We start from the raw sequence: 21,350 nt of genomic DNA on the forward strand, positions 1-21,350 counted from the left end.
GTATAGTGAAACTGTATTACTTTTGTAGTCACTCATTTTTAAAACATGTGAGTAGGCTTTTTTTCCTCTCTGTAGATAATACAGCGTGTCCCAAAAGTCTTATTGCCATTTTAAATGACTTAAAACACAACATTAAGACTTTGGGAATACCCTGCATTATAATAGGCCTTAGTAATAATAAGGCATTTTCATATGTAGAACTCTGTTTTTCCAAACAATTCAGATGTGGCATTAAAGCAGGATATTATACTCCACTTGGCAACAATGAAATTTTCAGTTTTAGTACACGTCACCCCAGATAACAGAGAAATGACACTTCTTTTTATGAACATATTGTGTACGATTTTTTTTTACCATTTTTGATAAGCCAAATCAGAGTATATAAGAAAAATATGTGCTTGTTTTCATCAGAAATAAATAGTTCATCTCTCTCTTACTTGTAAATTGTTCAAGATGTTTTTCATATCTGTATATTGTCAGGTATTTTTTCTACCTTTCCACGAAAGGTATGAGATCTTGTATGTGCAATTGAATGTATACTTAGATTCTTGTATCTAGTACTCAAAATTTTCGGCTTCTTGGTCCAAAAATGCCTTTTTTCATTACTATGTAAGATTTAATGGGAAAATTGAATGATGAGAGAAAAAATAGTTCATTCTTATTTCCAAATTGAAACATAAAATATTATGTTCACCAAAGAAATGCAAACTAATGCAACAAGAATGCCTTAACAATTCTATCATATCTCAAGTATGTAGATGACAGTAATTTCATCTCTAACACTGAACAAGCTAGGGATTCTCTGAAGCTGTGATGAGGAGGGAAAGCTTTACAAATGTGGGAGATAGCCTGTACAAAGGCACAGAGGTGGGAGATAGGTCATGTTTAGTTGGAATACAGAGTGTGTTAGGCAGAGGAATGTGAAATCCAATTGGAAAGATAAGTTGAAACTTGATCATAAAAGGTCTTTAAAGGGCAAAGAGAAGGGTGCCCAGATTTTTCTCCTACAAAGGTTCTTGGGTTCCATGACCTCATTTGAAAAATATTAATTTTGTAAGCTTTACCAGCCTGCTGATGGGGTCCATCACACACACACACACACACACACACACACACACACACACACACACACACACACACACACACATGTTAAGAGTACCTGCTCTGGAGTGTCTTTTTCAGAAAAGCTTGCTCCCCATATAAAGTAAAAACAATAGGTCTTTCAATACTCTGGCTAGGAAACTTTTACATTATTTTCCATTGCTATCTAAATCAGACATAACAGGCATCCATAATTTCCATGAAAGGCTATCAGGTACCGTATAGAATGTCCTTATGGTTTAACATAGATTCACACTGAAAGAGGCATCTAACACAGATTTTGTAGCAAACTAAATTGAAGGTTCTCTGTTACATATAGTTATTGGTAATTGGTCTGAATAGGAAATAGAAGATGAGTGCAGGAGCATTAGGAGAGGTTTCAAAATTAGTGGAATTGTCATGGGAACAGATTTAATAAACATTGTCATCAGACACAAGACAAAGAAATTACTTTTGGAGACATATTTTAGATTTTTAAAAGAAATGGGGTAAGGATAATTTGGATATCTTCCAAGTAAGGACTGTAGAAATATTTAGGAACACTCATTTTTTAAATTATTCTGTGAATCCTTTACCCTAGTTGAAGCCTTGTCACATCTTACCTGGAGTGTTATAGTAGCCTCCTAAACACACTGTATGATTTCTGTAGATGAAATCATCACTGTATGATTCCTGTAGATGGAATCACAGATCTGTGTGTGTGTGTGTGTGTGTGTGTGCTTGTATTCATACACGTGAGTGTCTATGTATATGTTGCATCATTTTTGCCACAGAGATAATGTTTCCATTACAAAGCTTAAAGTTTTAAGTTTAAGATCTTAAAACTTCACTGACACTTTTGGGACAACCCATACCTGCTTAAGATATGATAGAAATTTCTGAGGCAGGTACTTTTTGCATTCGATTTCTTTGCTTAACATATTACTACTATAGGTAACAGTTTGAAAATAAGAACGAACTATGTTTACTTTGTTCTCATTATTGAAAATTACTATTAAATATATAATGGATTAGAATCAATTTGTAATTTCACCACTGTAAAGAGCTCTCACTATTATAGTGAATATGTATCAGAGGTAGCACTTGAACTCAGGACTTCGTGATACTAAAATCAGCTCTCTGTCTACAACACCAGAGCTGCCCCCCACCATCCCACATAGATATTTTAATAGACTTACTTTTTTACATGTTGATTTTCACAAGTAGAATATAGAATAGAATAGAATATAGAAATTTAGGAAAAAATCCTAAAGAACAGAGATTATTTCATTTTTAACTTTGTATTCCCCAGGGCAAACATGGTGCCCTGAACATAGTGTATATTCACTGTTTGTTGAAATGAATTAAAATATTACTCTTCTAGGCCAGAGGGTATATAGCTAGCCGGTTTAAGCCTAAAGAAGATCTCCATCTTGGGCTGAAGAAAATGACTGATAGAATGTTTCTAAATAGTACCATGTTCCTCCCCCCAATCTCCTTCTAATCAGCAAGAAATGGAGAAGCACCATAGCACAATGAAAGGAATAGCGACTCTGAATTCAGAGGACATGAGGTCAAATCCTGCATCTAACTTTGCTTCCTTGGGCACTTTAACTTAACTCCCTGGGCTTCGGTTTACCCTCATATAAAATGAGGCAGATGGGTGGAGTCAGTGGTTTCTGAGGCCCCTTCGAGCCCTATGTTCCTATAAGATCTTTTCTACCAGAGATGAACTCTATACAGTAAAGTCCTGATTTACTGAAAGGTCAGTTTCATGTTTGCTTCTGCCTCTTTATCTATCCAAATCAGGTATGTCTGGTCCAGGCAGTGTTAATAATAAAATGATGAGAGTGTGATTCAATGAAGAAAGTAAGGGGTGGGGTAGGGTAGGGTATAAGTCACAAATGGTAAGATATGTATGTGCATGTGAGTATATATACACATATGGGTATTTATATGCATGTATATAATAAGTGTACACATGCATATAAATATATGAATTATATATAAATATGTATATAAACATAAAGTTATAATTCATATACTATAATAATTTATAATAAATTTATATATAAATATATGAAGCATAGCACATATTCAGTATGTGGGAATTGGCATATTCATGTATACCAAAGCCTGTGCCTATGTGTGTTTGTGTGCATGTGTGTGTGTGTGAGAGACTGAGAGACACACACACACACACACACACTCTCACACTAACCTCCATATCCTGAACAATGGTTTATTTGAAGGTTAGCTTGATGGAATGGAAATTAAATAAAGTCACTAGGTGAATGTCAAGATCCAAGTGAAGAAAAATATGTGCTAACTGTAATATGGTTGCAAGTGAGTATTAAGGTTGTCTTTCTAGTAAAAATGTGTGCTTTGAAGTATAATTTCACTCCAGGGAAAAGGATCTGAGATGTAGAAGTATATTATTTTAGGATCAGCATCTGCTGCTGTGTACAGGAATGTTATACTTACTGGAAAGAAATAAAATATTATACTGGGAGAGAAATATGTCACCTGTAGCTAAATAATCTTCTTTTTAACTGGTACTTATGATACACATGAGATCAGAGTGTGTCTTCCTCCATGTTACCTCCAAATATCCTTAAGAGCACACCCAAGCAACCTTCCTACCAATCCACAAAAATGTTCTTAGCATCATTTCAGTGTGAATTAATTCTAATGCCAATCTCCCTATTATTTAGATCGCATGCAAACTTATAAAACAGTACTAAAGAATTTATCATTTATTCTAAAAATACTATTAATAGCAGAAAGTATACCCAGAGTGATACAGTAACAACAATATATGACCCCCATCTTAATACAGGTAGGAAGGCCTCTACCTTCAAATGGCCAAGTATACATTGTTGTCATTCAGTTATTTCAGTTGTGTGCAATCCTTTGTGACCCTGTATGGAGTTTTTCTTGGCAAAGATACTGGAGGGATTTGTCATTTCCTTCTCCAGCTCATTTTATAGATGAGGAAATTGAGGCAAACAGGTGACTTGCCCAGTATCACACAGCTATTAAGGTCTGAGACTGGATTTAAACTCGGCTCTTTCTGACTCCAGGCCCTGTGCTCTACACTGCCCATAGCATACATTACCTAAGCTCAAAGTTATCCAAAACTACCAAAGCTACCTTAAGAAAAGCAATCCATGAAGAAATAAATCCCTGCCCACATAAGAGCGAATTTTCTTATCTTTTTATGACTTTCAAACTCATTTAAATAAAATTCCTACAACTATGAATGTCTTGAGGACTCTTAAGCTCATCACAAGCCTGAGGATAAGTTGCTACCCACACTGTTCATTGTTTACTTTTGAAGGGTGCATAACTTCAGTGGATTTGGAATGGCTCCAATTAATTTTCCCGAAGCTGGCCAGGGTTGATTTTGGTCAAGTAGGAAGATTGAATTATCTCTTAGAATTCACTAGGAATTTGGTGGCATAAAGTTCCAATGTGCTATGTTGGATTTGAAGGATACAACGCCACTAAGACGATTTTTCTACCTTCCCTCCTCCAAGCAATGTCTCGTTGCAGTTCTTCGTCTTCCTCAACTCACAGCCCACAATCAAGATTTCTTGCTTAACCATTCTCTTCAGTGACAGTCTATTTGTGTGGGAAAGAATATTGTAAAAGGGAGTAGCAAATGTGAGTGCTTTCCCCTACATCCTATATAGGAGCACTTAACAGTAGGCTGAAGAAGTTTCATATGCAGTCATTGATATGAAGAAATTCATGCCTTTGGCTACTGATGTGATTTGTCCTCATTTGTTAATATTTTAAGGAGCCAGGAAGGCTTGTGTTCAGATCTGAACTCAGAGACTTGTTCATCCTTCATACTCGAAGAGGACCAAAGATGTCACCATATTGAGGTCAAGTAGAGTTGTGTTTTACTGTGGCTGGTCAGTCCAATGCAGGCTTGGAAGGCTCTGCCACAGGTTGGGCACAAATAGTTCATTTGAACATTTGGATGGAGATAATCTCGAGATTTGTACATGTCAACTTTCCTTTGTGCTGCTGTGATTCTGCTTTGCTCATATAGCACAGCACCTTCTTCAATGTAGGCACGCCATGCTGGGTGGTCCTGTGCCAGAGTCTCCCCTATCTCACAATCAATACTAAAACTAGCTGTGTGAACATGGAAAAGTCACTTAAGCTCAATTTGCCTCAGTTTCCTATTCTATAAAAATGGGCATACTAACAGTACTTACTTCCCTAGGCTGTTGTGAGGATAAAATAACTAAAGTGCTTTCAAACTTCAAAGTCCTATTCAGTGTTTCTTAAACTGTGGGTAGCAACCCCATATGGGTTCACAAAAAAATTGGCAACAGTAAAAGGTTTCTGAATGCACAACAACCAAAAAATTAATTAAAAATCAAATGTGTAATGAATTCAAGGTGTTTCTGGCAACACTTGCCTGTGTTGCATCATGCAATTTCACTGCAGCCTTGGTTCTACATGCGCACTATGCATTGCGCATGTTTTCAGGCCACTTGATGCTGCTTAACTGCAGAAGGGGGTCATGGGTGGAAAAGGTTTGAGAAGCCCTGCTCTATATGATGCTAATTATTTATTATCATCATTATCCTCTCTACTGTTTATGGGACGATTGTTCCCCTTGTCCGTACATACACACTATACCTGTCTATATTTCTCAGGCAGCATTATGAATTCTGATTTTGTGTGCTTATTTTAGCCATGTTCTAAAGTCAGAGTTGACTCGCTAGTAAAAGCACAGGTCAAATTACTTTTTTTTTTTTGAATCTTGCTTTAGACCAGATAGTATTCTTCCATTTTTCTGCCAGTATTTGGCATATAGCCAGTCTTTGAGCTGTTTCCTGTGAATGTAATGTCTTATTGCAGAGACTTCAACTTTGTTGAAAAGACTTAAATATAGCCATATAATGATGTTATATGTTTTCTGTGGTATAAAATCACATTTCCTTTACTCAGTTCCTTTCAAGAGTGATATACCCTCACAAGGAAAAGCTAAATCGGCATTGTTATTTTTTTAATATACCTGTCTCCCCTCTATATGGGATGAATCATTTCATGGCATTTCCCATTACTTAACTACCTGCTCATCATTTTCATCTTCTTGACTTTCAGTGATGAGATTTCTTTCCTTATTTTTGTTTCAGCTGTACTGCCAATAATAGGTTCTCTCAATTGAAATCTTATTACTTGTGGCACTCACATAATGTGAGGTCGTATTTACTGTTGAAATCAAAAGAATAAATAGCTAGCTTGTGGACAGTGAAACAGTAATTGCAGTTCAAGATTGATTTATATGTTATTTGAAGCAAATGTGTTATCTAACTGAAACCAAACACCATCCAACCTTAATGGAAAGCGAGAAGAAAAATATGCATGAACCTAAACATCTCTGAAAAGCAAAAATATCTGATTCAAGATATTTGTGGTGTTTTATTAATGGTTCTCCAGACTAGTAAGTAATTATGGATTGTATTTGGGCTGTTTTTGGAGAAGGATATTTCCTTTTAACTCCTTAAAATAATAATTAAAGGTGAGTATAAAAATCTTCATTTTCACATTCTAACATCAAATTCCCTGTTGTGAAGCCTTGGAATCTCATTCACTTTTAGTTGTTACAGGAGAAAAAAAAACCCTACTATTTTCACAAATATGGGAAACACTAGACTCATTATGCTGGCCAGAGTCAAGACTAATTTGGACTGATAAATAACAATACTTTAAGGGTTTTTTGAGATATTTTATTCTTAAAGGTATTGTTTCTTATTATTAGGTAGAATTATTCAATGTAAAAGGCTAACAAGACCAAAAGAGAACAATATAGGTATTGTGCAAATAAATTATGTGGAGAGAAAACTGAAAGTAGAAAAATATTTTATAAAGTAATTGGCTATATTAAGGTGTCAGAGACAATAGCTTTGCTTTACAAAAGGTTGGGTTTTTGTTTAAGAGATAGTGGGATATCAAACTAATCTGAATTCAATCAGATGAAAAATTGCAGTTTAGTAATGTTAACTTGTCCACCTTGTACTTCCAAGTACTATGCTAACATTTCATTTTGACTCCTTTCTTTAGGAAAGTTCATTCTTTGCAGGTTATAACATAGACCAGTGTGAATGTATCTAATTGCTATATTCTGTTACCTGATGGCTTATATCTTTTTAAAAGTGATACATCTCTATTATAATGACTTTATTATAATCACTTAGCATCATTTAATGAACTATAACACCACTTTTTTAGTCCTTAGCTGAATGAAGCAATTTTTAATAAAGCTTTTGGCAAGGATACTGTTAATTTTAACCAAAGAGCACTTTCAGCTCTAAGTCTGCAGGGCATAGTTAAACCTGACACACTGGATGACACATTAAAAATGCATTGGTAAAACCTCTAAGTGCTTTAATTTAAGGAAAGGTGGAGGAACAGATTAACACATTTTTAAGTGTCTCACATAGTCACTCAGACATAATGAAGAAAAAAATTGTCATTATTTAACAATTATCAGCTGCTCTTTAACAAGACCTTGTATTCTGGGAGTAAATAGGTGATTTAAAAAATACCCAAAAAAAAGAAAGAAAAAAAGAAAGAAATCCTGGTTGTTCATAGCATCCTTAACTAGCGGCACAGAATTACTTATCTTTGGTCTTATGTAACCAGAGGGGAAGAAAGCTCATATGTATTCAAATTTTAAAGAAATTTTAAATTCTAAATAAAAATTATTTTGGTACCCCATTTGTACCCTAAAATCCAAGTTAACTGGAAAGACTATAGGGATGAGCCACAATTAAGACTCCAGATAATATAAATTGTAGGAACTCATTGTTTGAATTGACAGTTTGTAAAATGCCACTGAACCCATTAGATTTCTGCCATAAAAAGATGGAGTTTGACAATAGTTTCTCAAACTACAAAAAAGTGTAGCAAATTTAAAATAATATTATTTATGTTTAATATTGAAGGTACTTAATTCTTCTCACATAAAACACTCTGATTAAAATTTGCATTTATTATTTCTCATTTTTATTTTAATAATATTTCCCACAGTATAAAACATCACCCATTTTTGTCTATTATTAGTTATAACTGAGGGAGGGCCGGATTTTCCATAAAAATGGCTATTCTTATTTTACTGATCTTGCTTAATTTTTTTTAATGTTGTAGACTCTTGTGTAACAGATGTGGATGACTTTGCACAAAGTGAAAGGACAAAAATATCATCTTCAGCAGTGACTGGATTATATGATGTCTTTGTCCCCAGTTAAAGATGTTTAATTGTGTGGTCACTGATTTGCCGTTTGCAAGGTCGGCATGCATTATCCTGCATGCTGGCCTTATTAACATTGAGGAGGAGTCTTCTTCAACATAACAACAGGCAACCTAGACTGACTTTAAAAAAAAAATGAAGTCATACCATCTACCAGAGTAATGACAAAATAAAAAGTTCTAGTATCCTCACCCCACTGACTTCAATAAACATATTCATCAAGTTGTCATAGGGGTTTTTTTTGCTTTGTTTTTCTGCTATTATTACTTTTCAATTTTAGCATAGATATGCTTAAAGTGGTACTTTCACTGAAAAAGCTTTTTTTTTCTTTGTTGAGACTTTTAAAATATCTTTAAAAATACACAGTTATGATTTTAAAAAAAGATTACCATGTAATTCAAATATAGATGATTCTGTTTTCTTATATTTTATGATTAAGTCAATACTTTAGTTAAAATTATTATCATGATGCCAGGTGTTTGGGGGATATTATTTAAAAAATTGATAAAAGAAACCCTTGATAGCCCCACTATGAATTTTACACACATACAAGGCAAGTTATGGCACAGCATTTCACAGAAAAAAGAAGTTTTATCTGAAGAAAAGGCACAAATTTATATGAGAATGTCAGCTACAAAGTGACACAAAATTGTAGTTGATGAATAAAGATAGAAATAATTAAATGCAGTAGGTAAATTACAACCTAAGGACTTAGTAGGTCTAAACATGGCTAATTTTTTTTGTCTTTAGACCTATTGGAGAAGTTGAAATATTAAATTTTAAGCATTAAAGAAAAATCTCTAGGATTCTCATTTTATCTGTTCTATTCTCTACCTCCTAGAAACAAGGAGGAAAATGTAATTATGCATGGATCCTCTGAATTAATATGAGAAATTAGATGATTTATCGTTAGAATTGAGGAAGAGAGAAGAAATTCAATCTTGAACAGTTGCCACTTACTTATATTTAACCTGCATGGAAATTTGACTGGCTTAATTACTATCTTGAATCATTGCTTTAAATGGAAATTATAAGCCAAGATCCTCTCTTGTCTTGTCTTAACAAATTTATTATCAGAAGAAACATTGATTCTTGGAAATTTACCATGTTTATCATGGACCTTTATTTGGATTTTTTTAATGAAGATTTTAACTTTCAAAACATAATGTGCACGGAATATATTTTTAAAATTTTTATTGTGAACCAAACCAGCACCAAATAACTTGAGCCCATATACAAAGTAGAACAAAAAAAGAAGATTGCATATGAAGTTATAAATCCATATTATAAAGAGTTTGCTTATCTCTTTAAGTCTTTAAATAAGTTTTCATAGCTTGAAACTGCACTAAGATTTTAGGGGACAACCCTGTATGATTTTATCACCATGTTATTTTCTTTATTTCTTTTTTTTTAAATGTGAGGCAATTGGGGTTAAGTCGCTTGCCTGGAGTCATACAGTGACTGAGTGTTATGTGTCTGAGGCTGGGTTTGAACTCAGATCCTCCTGATTCCCAGGCCAGTGCTCCATCCACTTGGCAACCTAGCTACCCCCATGTTATTTTCAAAGCTGTCCTACTTGTCTGTGTTCCTTGCTGTATGTTTTTGTTCTTTTTCTTCTGTGTATTTTTTAATGCTTCAATGATCCTCTTGTCTTTTTCTGTTCTTTTTTTCTTTTTAAATTTTTATTTTATTTTTGGAATAAAACAAACATTTCCATAACTTTGTATAATAAAAATATAATAAAACAGCATATCTATAATGTACAACTTACTACTCTTTTTAACTGTATGATAAAGTTATCATGTACATTTCTTTATTTTCCTTTTTTCCCTTCCCCCTACCCTAGAGATGGTTACCATTAGACACAAATATGTGCATATATGTATAATACATATGTCAAATCATTCTATACATGCTTCTATTTATCGGTTTTTTCTCAATCTTTATTTCCTTTCCTTAAATCCTACCCCCAAAATAGAAGAAAATTAAACTACTTTGTATCATATATTCATAGTCAAGCAAAACAGATCTCCAGTTGGTCTTGTCTAAGTGTATATGACTCATTTTTCACTTTCAATTCATCACCTCTCTGTTAAGAAGTATGTAGTGTATTTCACCACCAATCCTTTGAAATCATGATTGATCATTCCATTAATCAGAGTTCTTAAGTCTTTCAGAATTGTTTTCCATTACAATGTTAGTATATAAATTGGTCTCTGTATTTTTCTCATTTCACTCTCCATTATACCACACAAGTCTTCCCAGGTTTTCCTGATATCTTCCTTTTCTTCATTTCTTATGGCTCAGTAATATTCCATTACATTCACTTACCTTAATTTATTCAACCATACCCAATTGATGGGTAACCACTTCTTAGTTTCCACATCTTTACCATTACAAAAGGAGGTGTTATAAATACATTTGTGTGTGTGTGTGTGTGTGTATCCTTTTATCTCTCTTTGGAATCTTTGAGTTATAGGCCTAGCAGTGGCATTGCTGAATCTAAGAATATGAAGAATTTAGTGACTTTTGGGGTATAGTTCCAACCTCCTTTTCAAAATAACTAGACCAATTCTAAACTGCATCTATAGTGTATTAATTTGCACTGTTTCCCTCAGTTCTTCCATTAATTATCATGTTCCTTTTTGTGTGTGATTTTTGCCAATTTAATGGGTATGAAGTGAAACCTTGGAAATTTTTAAATATGCATTTCTCTAATTTAATTACTAATGATTTGGAGCACTTTTCATGTGGCTATTAATGGTTTGGATTTCTCTTCAGAAGTGCCTGTTCATATCCTTTCACCATTTATCTATTGGGTAATAGCTTTTGTTCTTATATTTGAATCAGTTCCTCATTTATCTTGGATATTGTACATTTATCAACAATGTATATTTTAATGAAGAGAATTGACAATAGAAATCTCAATAATGCACATTAAAATAAAGTAAAAAAATAAAATTTTTTAAACTAAAAATCCCAATGAGAACCATTAGAATTTACTTTCAGTAAGTCTGTCACAAGAAGTAGTGTTTATCAACAGAATTCAAATTCAGAAGTGTTTCTTTAAAGGTTTTTTCAGAAGCTCCAAGCTCTACTTTATTTCTCTAACAGAAGACAGCTGAGTATTATCAGAGAAATGAGTCACATCATACTTGTTCAGAATTTCAAATGATCCCAGATTTCATCTGTGCTAGTTGTCTCTCCAGTTGCACAAATGGAAACCGTCTGTGGCTTGGTAGAACATAGTACAGATTCTCTGGCCAAAATATCCATCAATAATGTTCCCCTTCTGGTGATAACTCTCTTCTAACTTGGACTAGTCTTGAGATGACAAACATCACCGGGCCTATCCCTACTTGAAGACCCATCAAATTGGTAAGGCCTGCTAGAATTTATACTTTTACTTGCAAACAGCAGAGGTGTCAAACTCATAGCCTGCAAAACTCTTGAGTGAGTGGCCCAAAGGGATCTGTTTCTGTTTACGTTTGATGTCATTGGCACAGACTTTAAGAACTCAAAGTCATTTCAGTATTATGAAGAACACTGGAGTAGGACTCAGGTACAAGAGAAGACATTGAACTAACTATACATCACGTAATAAACATTTTAAGTGCTTCTGATGAGCCCCATGTTTTGCTAGCCTCTGGGGTTACACAGATATGAAAAAAGCACAAAAAAATTATTCTCAAGGAGATTACATTCTAAGAGGTATCTTCTGAATATGGAGTCTCCTTCTCTGGGGAGGTATGGCACCAGGCATTCCAGTTTACTGAACACCAAGCCAGTAAATTAAATAAAAAAGCTACTGAATCAGTTTTTTACACATACACACACACACACACACACTCACTCACGCACTCACACACATATGCACTCACATACACACACCTTTTTAATTCTTTTTGCATTTTCTAAACTGATTTTTGATGGGACATTCAGATTTTTAACAATCATCTTGAGAATGATAATCATAGTCACAGACTCTTGCACCAACCCATGACTCATTATCACCATCCTATGTTCTAGTTCTTTACCATAAATGTTGTTATTAGTTAAACATGTTTCCTTTAGCACTGAGAGGAAGCCATTACGTGAGAGAATATGAAAGATGCTTTAAAGAGAGTAAGATTTAAATTTTGTAAATTACTGCATTTTTCTGGCATCTGGACTATTTTTAGACCAATGGAGACTTTTCTCAAAGTTAGTTTCTTTTAATAAATTTTTTCCAGTGTCAAACTTAACATGACTGCATTCATTCAACCACAAATGGTCTCTTTTGGGCATCAGCTTTAACACTGTAATAGGATGTGTCTGAATTTTAACAAGGAGGCAAACCCTATTTTACTTTTATAATATTAGTACATTTTTTTATGAAACCACATGAATTTCTGAACACTGTCTACTCAAAGGGAAAAAAAGTTTTATCAGTTTAGAGATACCTCAGTAAAAGTCTATGGAAATGTTACAGAAGGATAAGACATATGTCATTATGCTCTGGAAGCCTATAATTTTAAAACTTTTTTAAGGAAAAGGAAAATTTTTGTTTCACCTGAAAAAGTTGTTTTGAATGTTATTAATAATTCTGCTATTTATAGTGAAAGTGTTAGAGAGTAAGAGATTTATTGAAGAGTCCCCAAAAATGAAATGGTAAGTGGACAAGGTCCAAAAAAGTAACAAAAAAGCCCCTCTTCTCTAAACCTCAATATGGGAAAAACTTGAATCTATTCTAGGAGAGATGTGAAGAACATTCATAACACTTATGGAAAGCATAGGTTTTTTCTTTTTCTTTTTCTTTTGTTTTTTTTGCTAACATATTTCCAAAACAAACTCAGAGTTTAGCTAAATATTTGCTTGTTTCTAGGAACTCTCAGAAAATGAAGTGCTTGGATCGTATTTCTCAGTGAAGTCTTTCTGGTGGAGGGTAATGTTTCAATATGTTATATTGCTACTCTTGATTTTTGCTTTGGGCTAAAAAATTTGACTGTTTCAACATAAACTAGCAAAGATGCTGTTTTCACATTCTTGGCCCTCATATTGAATGCTAAGTCATTTATGGCAAATAAATTTAGTGCCCCTTTTATTTCTTTATTCCTAAAGACTAAAAAAACTGTATTACTTCTAAAACTCATTGCTTTGAACTGAATTCTTTGAAGAAGGAATTTTGTCACAAATTCAGAACTGTTGGAGGATTTTGGCTCCTTCTTGTGACCTATTCCATCAGATCTGGTTTTATGTGAGATCTTTGGATAGTATTAATATGATCTGATATAGAAGGGCCATTAAGATTCCATCTTTCTCTTGTTCAGGAAATTGACTTTGGGTGCCTTGTTACTGCCATGATGTGGATATTTTACTTAAAATTTTGGAACTCAACCTTTTTGAAAATGTCTTTACTTATTTCATAGAAATTTTAAGCCATTTATGCATTATTTGAAACATTTTTGCATATTGCATGTTTATTTTTAAAAAAATCTCATTAAATTTAAAAAAAAAACCCTAAAGCCCTGCTTTGTATTTAAGGAAAGAAAAGTGATGTCCATGAATTTTTCGAAATAAGAGATTTCAGTTCAACACTACTTACTTTTTCATGAGCCCCATCATCCAACTCTCTCTGCTATAATTCTGCATTTTGCTCTGTGCTGATTACTAATTTCCTCCCTCTGTGAGCTTTCTTCTTCCTTTGAAATTTACACATGGGACACCATTTCGTAGTCTTGGAAATCATGGTGGAAATGCTGATATTTTCTTGTTATTTTTTGCTCCTCAAAGAGCATTCAGCTCCTTTAAATCACTTATTCCCAAATTCTAAGAGGATTAGGCCCAACACAGTGTTTATACTATAGAATGCTAATGATCTGACAGAAGTGTGAGCTGGCTGGTGTAGAAGTAAAGGTCCCTCCTCCCCAGAAGTAAAGGAGACTAAGGTAGCTGTTCCCCTTCCTGGCTGAACTCTTCTTATTTAGACTTTCAGTGACCATACATAACTTGAGGATTAGGACCTTATAATTTTTTTTTCATCATTTCGTTGAAAGCTTCTTGATAAGTGACCTCTGGTATTTAGTTATTCCGCTTCTTTTCTTGAAGTAAATGAAATGACCTGTTTGTTTATTCATTTTCCTAAATTGCCCAGAGAATTTCATCTGAGAATAATTTTAGATGTGGGCCCCCATCTTTTGAATTATTCAACATCCTTAACATTATTGAGGGGCTTTTATAAAATTGTCATTTTTACTGTATTTTGCTAGTTATTCAAAATGAGTAGTACTCTTGGCCACATTATCTAAGACAACTGACTAGAATATTTTTTTCCTTCTATTCCCCCACCTCTCTCATACACATACACACATATACATGCATGTGTGCGCACATACACACACACACACACACACACACACGATAGGTAGATAGACACATACAAACACATTATTTATGTGCAGAACCCAAAATGACTGGTAATTCTGTTTCATTTTACTAAAGACATGATACCAGATATTATTCCACTTCCACAAGTTGCTCTACGTGGTGGAGTTTTTTTCCCAGCCATTACCTATCGAATGCTAATTTTTCACCACTCCCTCTTTCAACTTTCACTATTTCTAATTGATTCTAATCATCCAATGCTTTCTATTGACACTCTTAACTGCCTGCTTCTTGTACCAAGCATGTAATTTGAAGGATCATTGAGGTTGAATATCTCTTTCTGAGCACCTGGTTTGGGTGTTGTTCAGAGATCATGAATGTGAGGCTTTGAAGAAACTTTAGAGATCGCTAGTCCAACTTTATTTTACAGATAAAGAAACTGAAGCACAGAGATGGCCAAGATCATGTAGCTATTTAGTGGTAGAGCAGGGATCGTAGATTTCGATTCGGAAGGGACTTGAAAGGCCAAGTGCAACCTTATCCGTTTATAAATGAGAAAACTGAGGCTGAGAGAGGTTAAATTATTTGCCCAGAGTCACACAACTAATGAGTGTCTGAAATAGCATTTGAACTCAAGACTTCCTGACTCCAAGTCCTGCACTCAGGCCACCGTGCAACCTAATTTCCTGAGGACTACAATCCACATTGTACTTTGCTCTAGATATTTTTAAAATATTTCAATGAGTAGGTAAGAAAGCAATCCATGCAAGACATTTTAAAGTCAATTATGAAATGTGGAAACTACACCTATATAGAGGTATGCTTTGTGGTTTCCCTGCTAAATGCTTCCCACATTTTGTGGCATTTATCTAATATCTCCTGAAGTCATCAATGTATGAATATGTCACAAGACGCACTAAAGTTCTCATATTCAGCATTTTGATTTCCTAATTCAGAAAATTAGTAGTTCAAGACACTTCTTTAAAAATGGTAGGTATGGAGCATGTATATACATGGTCAGGCATCAATCTGATCGTTAATACTCCTTCTCTTTAACCGAGTGACACCTTGGTCCTTTCTTTTTTGTTTTCCTACAAAAATATAGAAAACAATATGGAAGTGTTCAAGAGGCCAAAAGTCTTAAATATTGCAGGCAATCTTAAATGAAGAATGTGCTTTCTCAGATGAAGAGCATAAAATACCTAGAATAAAAGTACTTAGAATAAAAACTGAAATATATTTAACTGAGGAATGAGTCAGGTTTAGAGTGTTCATCAGTTGATTTAAGAAAATCCTAAATCCTGGAGAAATGTTTTTCAATTAGCCTGTCAGGGAGATAACTTTTTTCCCCGTAAACCCTAACATCTTAAAACCAATACATGTTTGACAAGCAGTTTTACAGTGTTATATTTTTAAAATAGAACCCCCAAAAACAAAGAACTGATGTAGGGTTATGATGGATCTACAAGGCTTGTAATTTTGGGGAGGGGAGTTAAAATAAAGTGAGACTCAAGTTAAAGTCTTAGGTCAATCTGAGCCTCACCAAGGGGTTGTGATTTTCCAGATAGTTTTTAATAATGATTTTTGTCAATCACTCATCATCCTAAACTATCTGTCCCAAATGCTTTTAAGTCATAATGCGAACTAAAGACTAATTTAAAAAAAAAAAACCAGTTTACATATAACATTGTGAGAAATAAACAGGACACATTGACCAAGAAAAAGACCATTACAGGTAATTAAGCAATTCAATATTTGGTTCATAGAAGTATTAAATGTATTTGTGGGAGAGATAAGCAGACTATGAGATGATAGTATTTCCTTTTTACAGTTACTAAAACTGAGACTTATTTTTAAAAATTTTGTACATTATAGAAGTAGTTGATAATAAAATGTACAAATACTATGGTCCCCTTTCAGACCTCAGACAAAACATTTTGTATCTTGCTAATATACTTACACATTATTTTAATTTTTAGTTAATCTGCATGTGGCATGTCCTCTACTAGACTTAAAGCTCCCAGAAGACCAGACTTTATCTAAAGTTTGTTTCCTCTGCAAACGCCTGGCAGTTTTCTGATACAACAGACATTTAGTAAATTTTTGTTAAATTGGACAGAAATTAATTTTAGCAAAGAAAATTTCAGGATACAAATAAGGGAAATATCTCCGTTGAGGATCACTATATTTGCGAATAGTCTTCCAAGGAAAATAAAAGATCAAAGATTTTTAATAAGACTATAGTTCTAAAACTAAATGGGGCAAAGTACTAAAGGGTTTATTGTAAATGGCTGTCCTGCATTGAAAGATGGATGAACTGCAAATCCACTTGTTGGAGCATATCATCTGGGTGCAATTCACTGGAATGAGCTTAGTAGGGAAAGAAAAAGATAGAAAGCTTCTGTGACTGGGACTAAGCTGATAATTGCACCATGCTTTGATAAGTATGGGTGTTCATAGTACAAAACAGTCACACTAAAGCTGTCATTATCTCTTCTTTGTAAAGTGTCTCATGGGTCATTTGATTAAATAAAGGCACATGTACCCCTGTGCTGAAAATAGAGGGAAAATGGACTCTAACAGGCGTATTTCCTCATTGTAAACACACAAGCAATATCTTTCCCACCAGTTTTATAATGTCTAGGTGATTATATAGAAGGGCTAGACAGACATAAGAATGAATCAAAAGTAACAAAAGCAAAGGATTATTAGGAAATAAAGATTTTGTAGGAAGAATATCCCTGACTTTCCCTCTTGCCATATAATAAACCTAAATAGTTTGGTTTATTTTCTTGACCTAGAACCAGGAAACAATAGGTCTATTTGGTTAGGAGTCACAATATATTTTATTATTAATAATAATAATATACCTGCAGATTAAGAGGCAGCATTGGAGGGGGCTTGATAGAATGATGGACCTACAGTCAGGATGAACTGGGCTCAAATCCCATGTGTAACTCTTATTAATCCTGGGACCATGGGGAAGTGCCTACTGTGTGCTAGACACTGTGCTAAGCATTTAACAAATATTTCATTCAATCCCATTTTTCCTCACAGTAACCCTAAGGGAGGCACTATTATTATCCTCATTCTACAGTGGGTAACTATTATTATCCTCATCCTGCAAAGCAGGATGCAAACCGATGCAAACAAGTTGAGTTTGAACTCAGGTTTTCTTGATTCCAGGCCAATGCTCTGGGCACTGTGGCACCACCTAGCTGTCTCATGGGCGTGCCGCAGAACCTCTCTGAGCCTCAGACAACTCTCTAAGATTTGGTGTAGTGGTCTTACTTGGTAGAAGTGCCTATACCAATTAAATCACAGATTTGTGAATATATTGATATTTTACTAGGTTGTTAATAACCCAGAATCTAAAATTACTCTACCCTGCAAATGTATAAGAATGTGTCAAGCTCTGGAAATGTGTGCTAAGAAAGCAGTTCTCAGTTCACTTCTTACCTGTGTCATGTGCCTTTGTCTGGCCTAATCGACTGACCAGCCAATGACCAAACATTTTGTTGTTCTTCTTCATCCTGACTCTTCATGACCCCATTTGGGGTTTTCTTGGCAAAGATGCTGGAGGGGTTTGCCATTTCCTTCTCCAGCTCATTTTACAGATGAGGAAACTGAGGCAAACAGGGTTTGCCCAGGGTCTTACAACTAGTAAGTCTTCCTGACCCCAGGCCTGTTGCTCTATCCACTGTGCCCTCTAGCTGCCCCAAGCATTAACCATGTTCCAGATACTGTACTAGGGCCCAGTAATACTACAAAGGAAATAAATAAAACAGAGTCCTTTACCTTATCTTACCCTCTCAAAGGGGAAATAACATGTATGCAAATGAGTACATATAAAACACATTCAAAAGCATTACAAAACATATTCATCCACATCTCTACCATTTAATTCCTCTCATGACCCTGGGCAAGTCACTTAATCCTGTTTACCTCAGTTTCCTCATCTGTAAAATGAGCTGGAGAAGGAAATGGAAAACCACTCCAGCATCTTTGCCAAGAAAACCCCAAGCGGGGTCATGAAGAGTTGGATAAGACTAAAATGACTGAACAACAGCATGATACCTAGAACTCCAGAGATGGCTTCTTGGAACAATGACAGCAATGTTGGAGATATTATTGCTTCGTCTATCTTCCAAAATAGCCTTGAAGGTGATTTTGGTCCAGTTTATTTCTCACTATCCATATCACTAAATTTTATGACCCCACCTGCATCTTTCTTTTTAGGAGATTTCTGTTTCCTGATTCTAAATGTCTGCTAATATCATCTTCTAAGTGCCCTATTTGATCACACTGGGCAATTAAATCACTCCCTGTGCAATATCCTTTGCTCCTCACTATCTTGCTTGCTTGGGTCCACTATAAGTCTCTGATATATTACTCTTACACCAGATATTTTGCTGGTTTCATCTGAGGTCAGGGGCACTATTTTTGTTCTTGTTATTTTGCTTATGTTTCTTTAAGTCAAGTATATTTACCCTCAGCCTGTTTCTATTTGGAATGTACTGTTTATATGATTGTGTAGTGTCCCTTCATGGCATAATCTAGTACCAAACAATTACAACCATCATGTTGGAGCCTTCCCCATTTTGTGTAGGTTTTCATTTATGTAATTTTACATAAGAAACAAAGTAGACTTTTAAAAAAATAATGTTGAAGACTAAATAAATTGTTCTCTACCCCATTTTACCTCCAAATCTCTTCTTGCCATTTTATTTTGTTACGTAATGAAACCTGAATTTTATTCCCTTGGCCACTGCATCGTTTATCTGCAAACATCACAAGGACTTGACTATCAATTATTCTTGTTTTAATACTTCAGGGATCTATTGTTTACTCAGGAAATATAGGAACTACCTCGTAGGGAATGGGGAACACTCTACTCATGCAGATTAGTCCCCCCTTCAAGTTAGCTAACTAATCACAGACTTCATCCAATAATAAGCCTCTCCAGACTTACCCAGATTGGTCGATTGGCAACAGTCCAGTTGGTAACAAGTGGACATACTGTACATTAGTGGAACTGTAACTGAAACCTAGACATCTTGGTAGGACGTCAGTAAGAGCTGACAAAGTCCTGTTATTACAATGGAAGGTTAGTATTCCAATTGCACTGAATCATCCTACCAAAGGAAAACAATAACCATCATGTATATACTTTGCATAAGGTATATGCTTATCTTTTCTGTACTATGAGAAATTTTCTGGTACCTTAGAAAGTAGTGCTACAGTGTTTTTGAAAATTGTTTTGTGAAGATGATTCAAACACTTATGAAGATTAAGGATGGATAGGCACACTGTTCACATCCTCATATAGTTCTGACCATTCATTTCAATCCAGACCTACAGAACCCCTGCTTTTCCAGCCTTGGGCTTCTCCAGAGCAGAGCTCCAGAATCCTTGTTGCCAAAATACACAAGTAAGTTGTACCGTTCCATTTCCCCTTTCTAAGCTTACATGAGCAACAAACTGACAGTAGAATGACCTTGCTAAAAATTCATCTCCTTGTCCATATTGTTTTTATAGCATGATGAAAGGCAATAATTTATTAACACTCATTTTAGTTGAACTAATTTACTTACCTGCTCTGAAATCCTGCCATTGGAAATTGCAAAAAGTGTCAATGCCTATTTCATCTGAATTTCTGAAACTATATTGTTACCTGGCATCGTGAATCAGTAAATCAGTGCAAGAATAAATGGCCTTTTTGGTAGTGATTAGTTTTTTGTTTTTTTTTTGCTTTGGAGATTTTGTTGTTTGTTTTTGTTTTTGAAGAGCAGAGAGGGAGAGATGGAATGAAGAGAAAGGAAGGGAAAGGAAGGAGTAAGTGGGGTTTGTGATCTGTATTTATTGAATAATGTCTTACATTTGCTTAATATTCTGGTAGGGACACTGTAGGTACTCAGTAAACAATTATTATTAATAATATTAAATCAGTATACTTTACTCAGGAGTAAAAATGTGTATTTTTACTTTGAGTGAGGTATTTGATTTTTTAATAGAATCACCACTTAGAAAATTTTTTAAAAATTGTTTTATTTCTCCATCTGCCAGAAGAATCCTATGTTACTCTCTTCAGATGTTCAAAATGTACAAGCCAACCCACTATCTCAATAACTATACTTAGAAATCGGTAATACTGTTTTTAGAAATATAAGCAATACATTGACTAAGGAGTGATTAATGTAATAATATTGCATTAGGTAACTTTAGTTAAATGGAGAAGAGGAGTGAACCACTGAGAAGGTAAAATGTATACCCATTAAGTTGTACCAAGGGTTAAGTACTTTCAGGTTAATTTCCAAAGAGGTTCAGGTGTTTGAATGCATGCGTTTGGCTATTCAGAGTGTTCTTATCCTTTACCTTTCTTGTCTGTTGTCACATATTCCTCTGTTGTTTGTAATCTACATTCCATTCATCATTGCTTTTGTATAATAGTTTTGCTTCAGGCTCACTAGTTCTTCCTAGCACTTAGACTATGTGTTCTCATGACTGCGAATATTTTGTAACAAAAGTAAAACTGCTCCACTGATGAATGCTGCTGTTGAAAGGCAGAATCCTTTTTAAAAAAAAGAAGCAAAGGGGTAAAGTTCTTTTTAATAGGGTAACATATCTCTGT

The 21,350-nt window shown here is 34.6% G+C and overlaps 1 protein-coding gene across 5 annotated transcripts in view; it reads left to right on the forward strand.

The window, feature by feature from the left end:
• MCTP1 (multiple C2 and transmembrane domain containing 1) overlaps positions 1-21,350 on the forward strand; it is a 498,591-nt gene that overhangs the window by 192,594 nt on the left and 284,647 nt on the right. For 4 of the 5 annotated variants that reach the window (XM_078153123.1, XM_078153125.1, XM_078153124.1 and 1 more), the window contains 2 exons: positions 13,221-13,280; positions 20,073-20,150. The exons of the other annotated variant lie outside the window; for it this stretch is intronic. In XM_078153123.1, the coding sequence (XP_078009249.1) occupies positions 13,221-13,280; positions 20,073-20,150 (138 nt within the window). The remainder of the gene's footprint in view (positions 1-13,220; positions 13,281-20,072; positions 20,151-21,350) is intronic. 5 annotated transcript variants of the gene reach the window in all.

This window comes from Phascolarctos cinereus, unplaced genomic scaffold (assembly GCF_003287225.1).
Source record: "Phascolarctos cinereus isolate Bilbo 61053 unplaced genomic scaffold, phaCin_HiC Scaffold_4;HRSCAF=312, whole genome shotgun sequence".
Lineage (NCBI taxonomy): Eukaryota > Metazoa > Chordata > Mammalia > Diprotodontia > Phascolarctidae > Phascolarctos > Phascolarctos cinereus.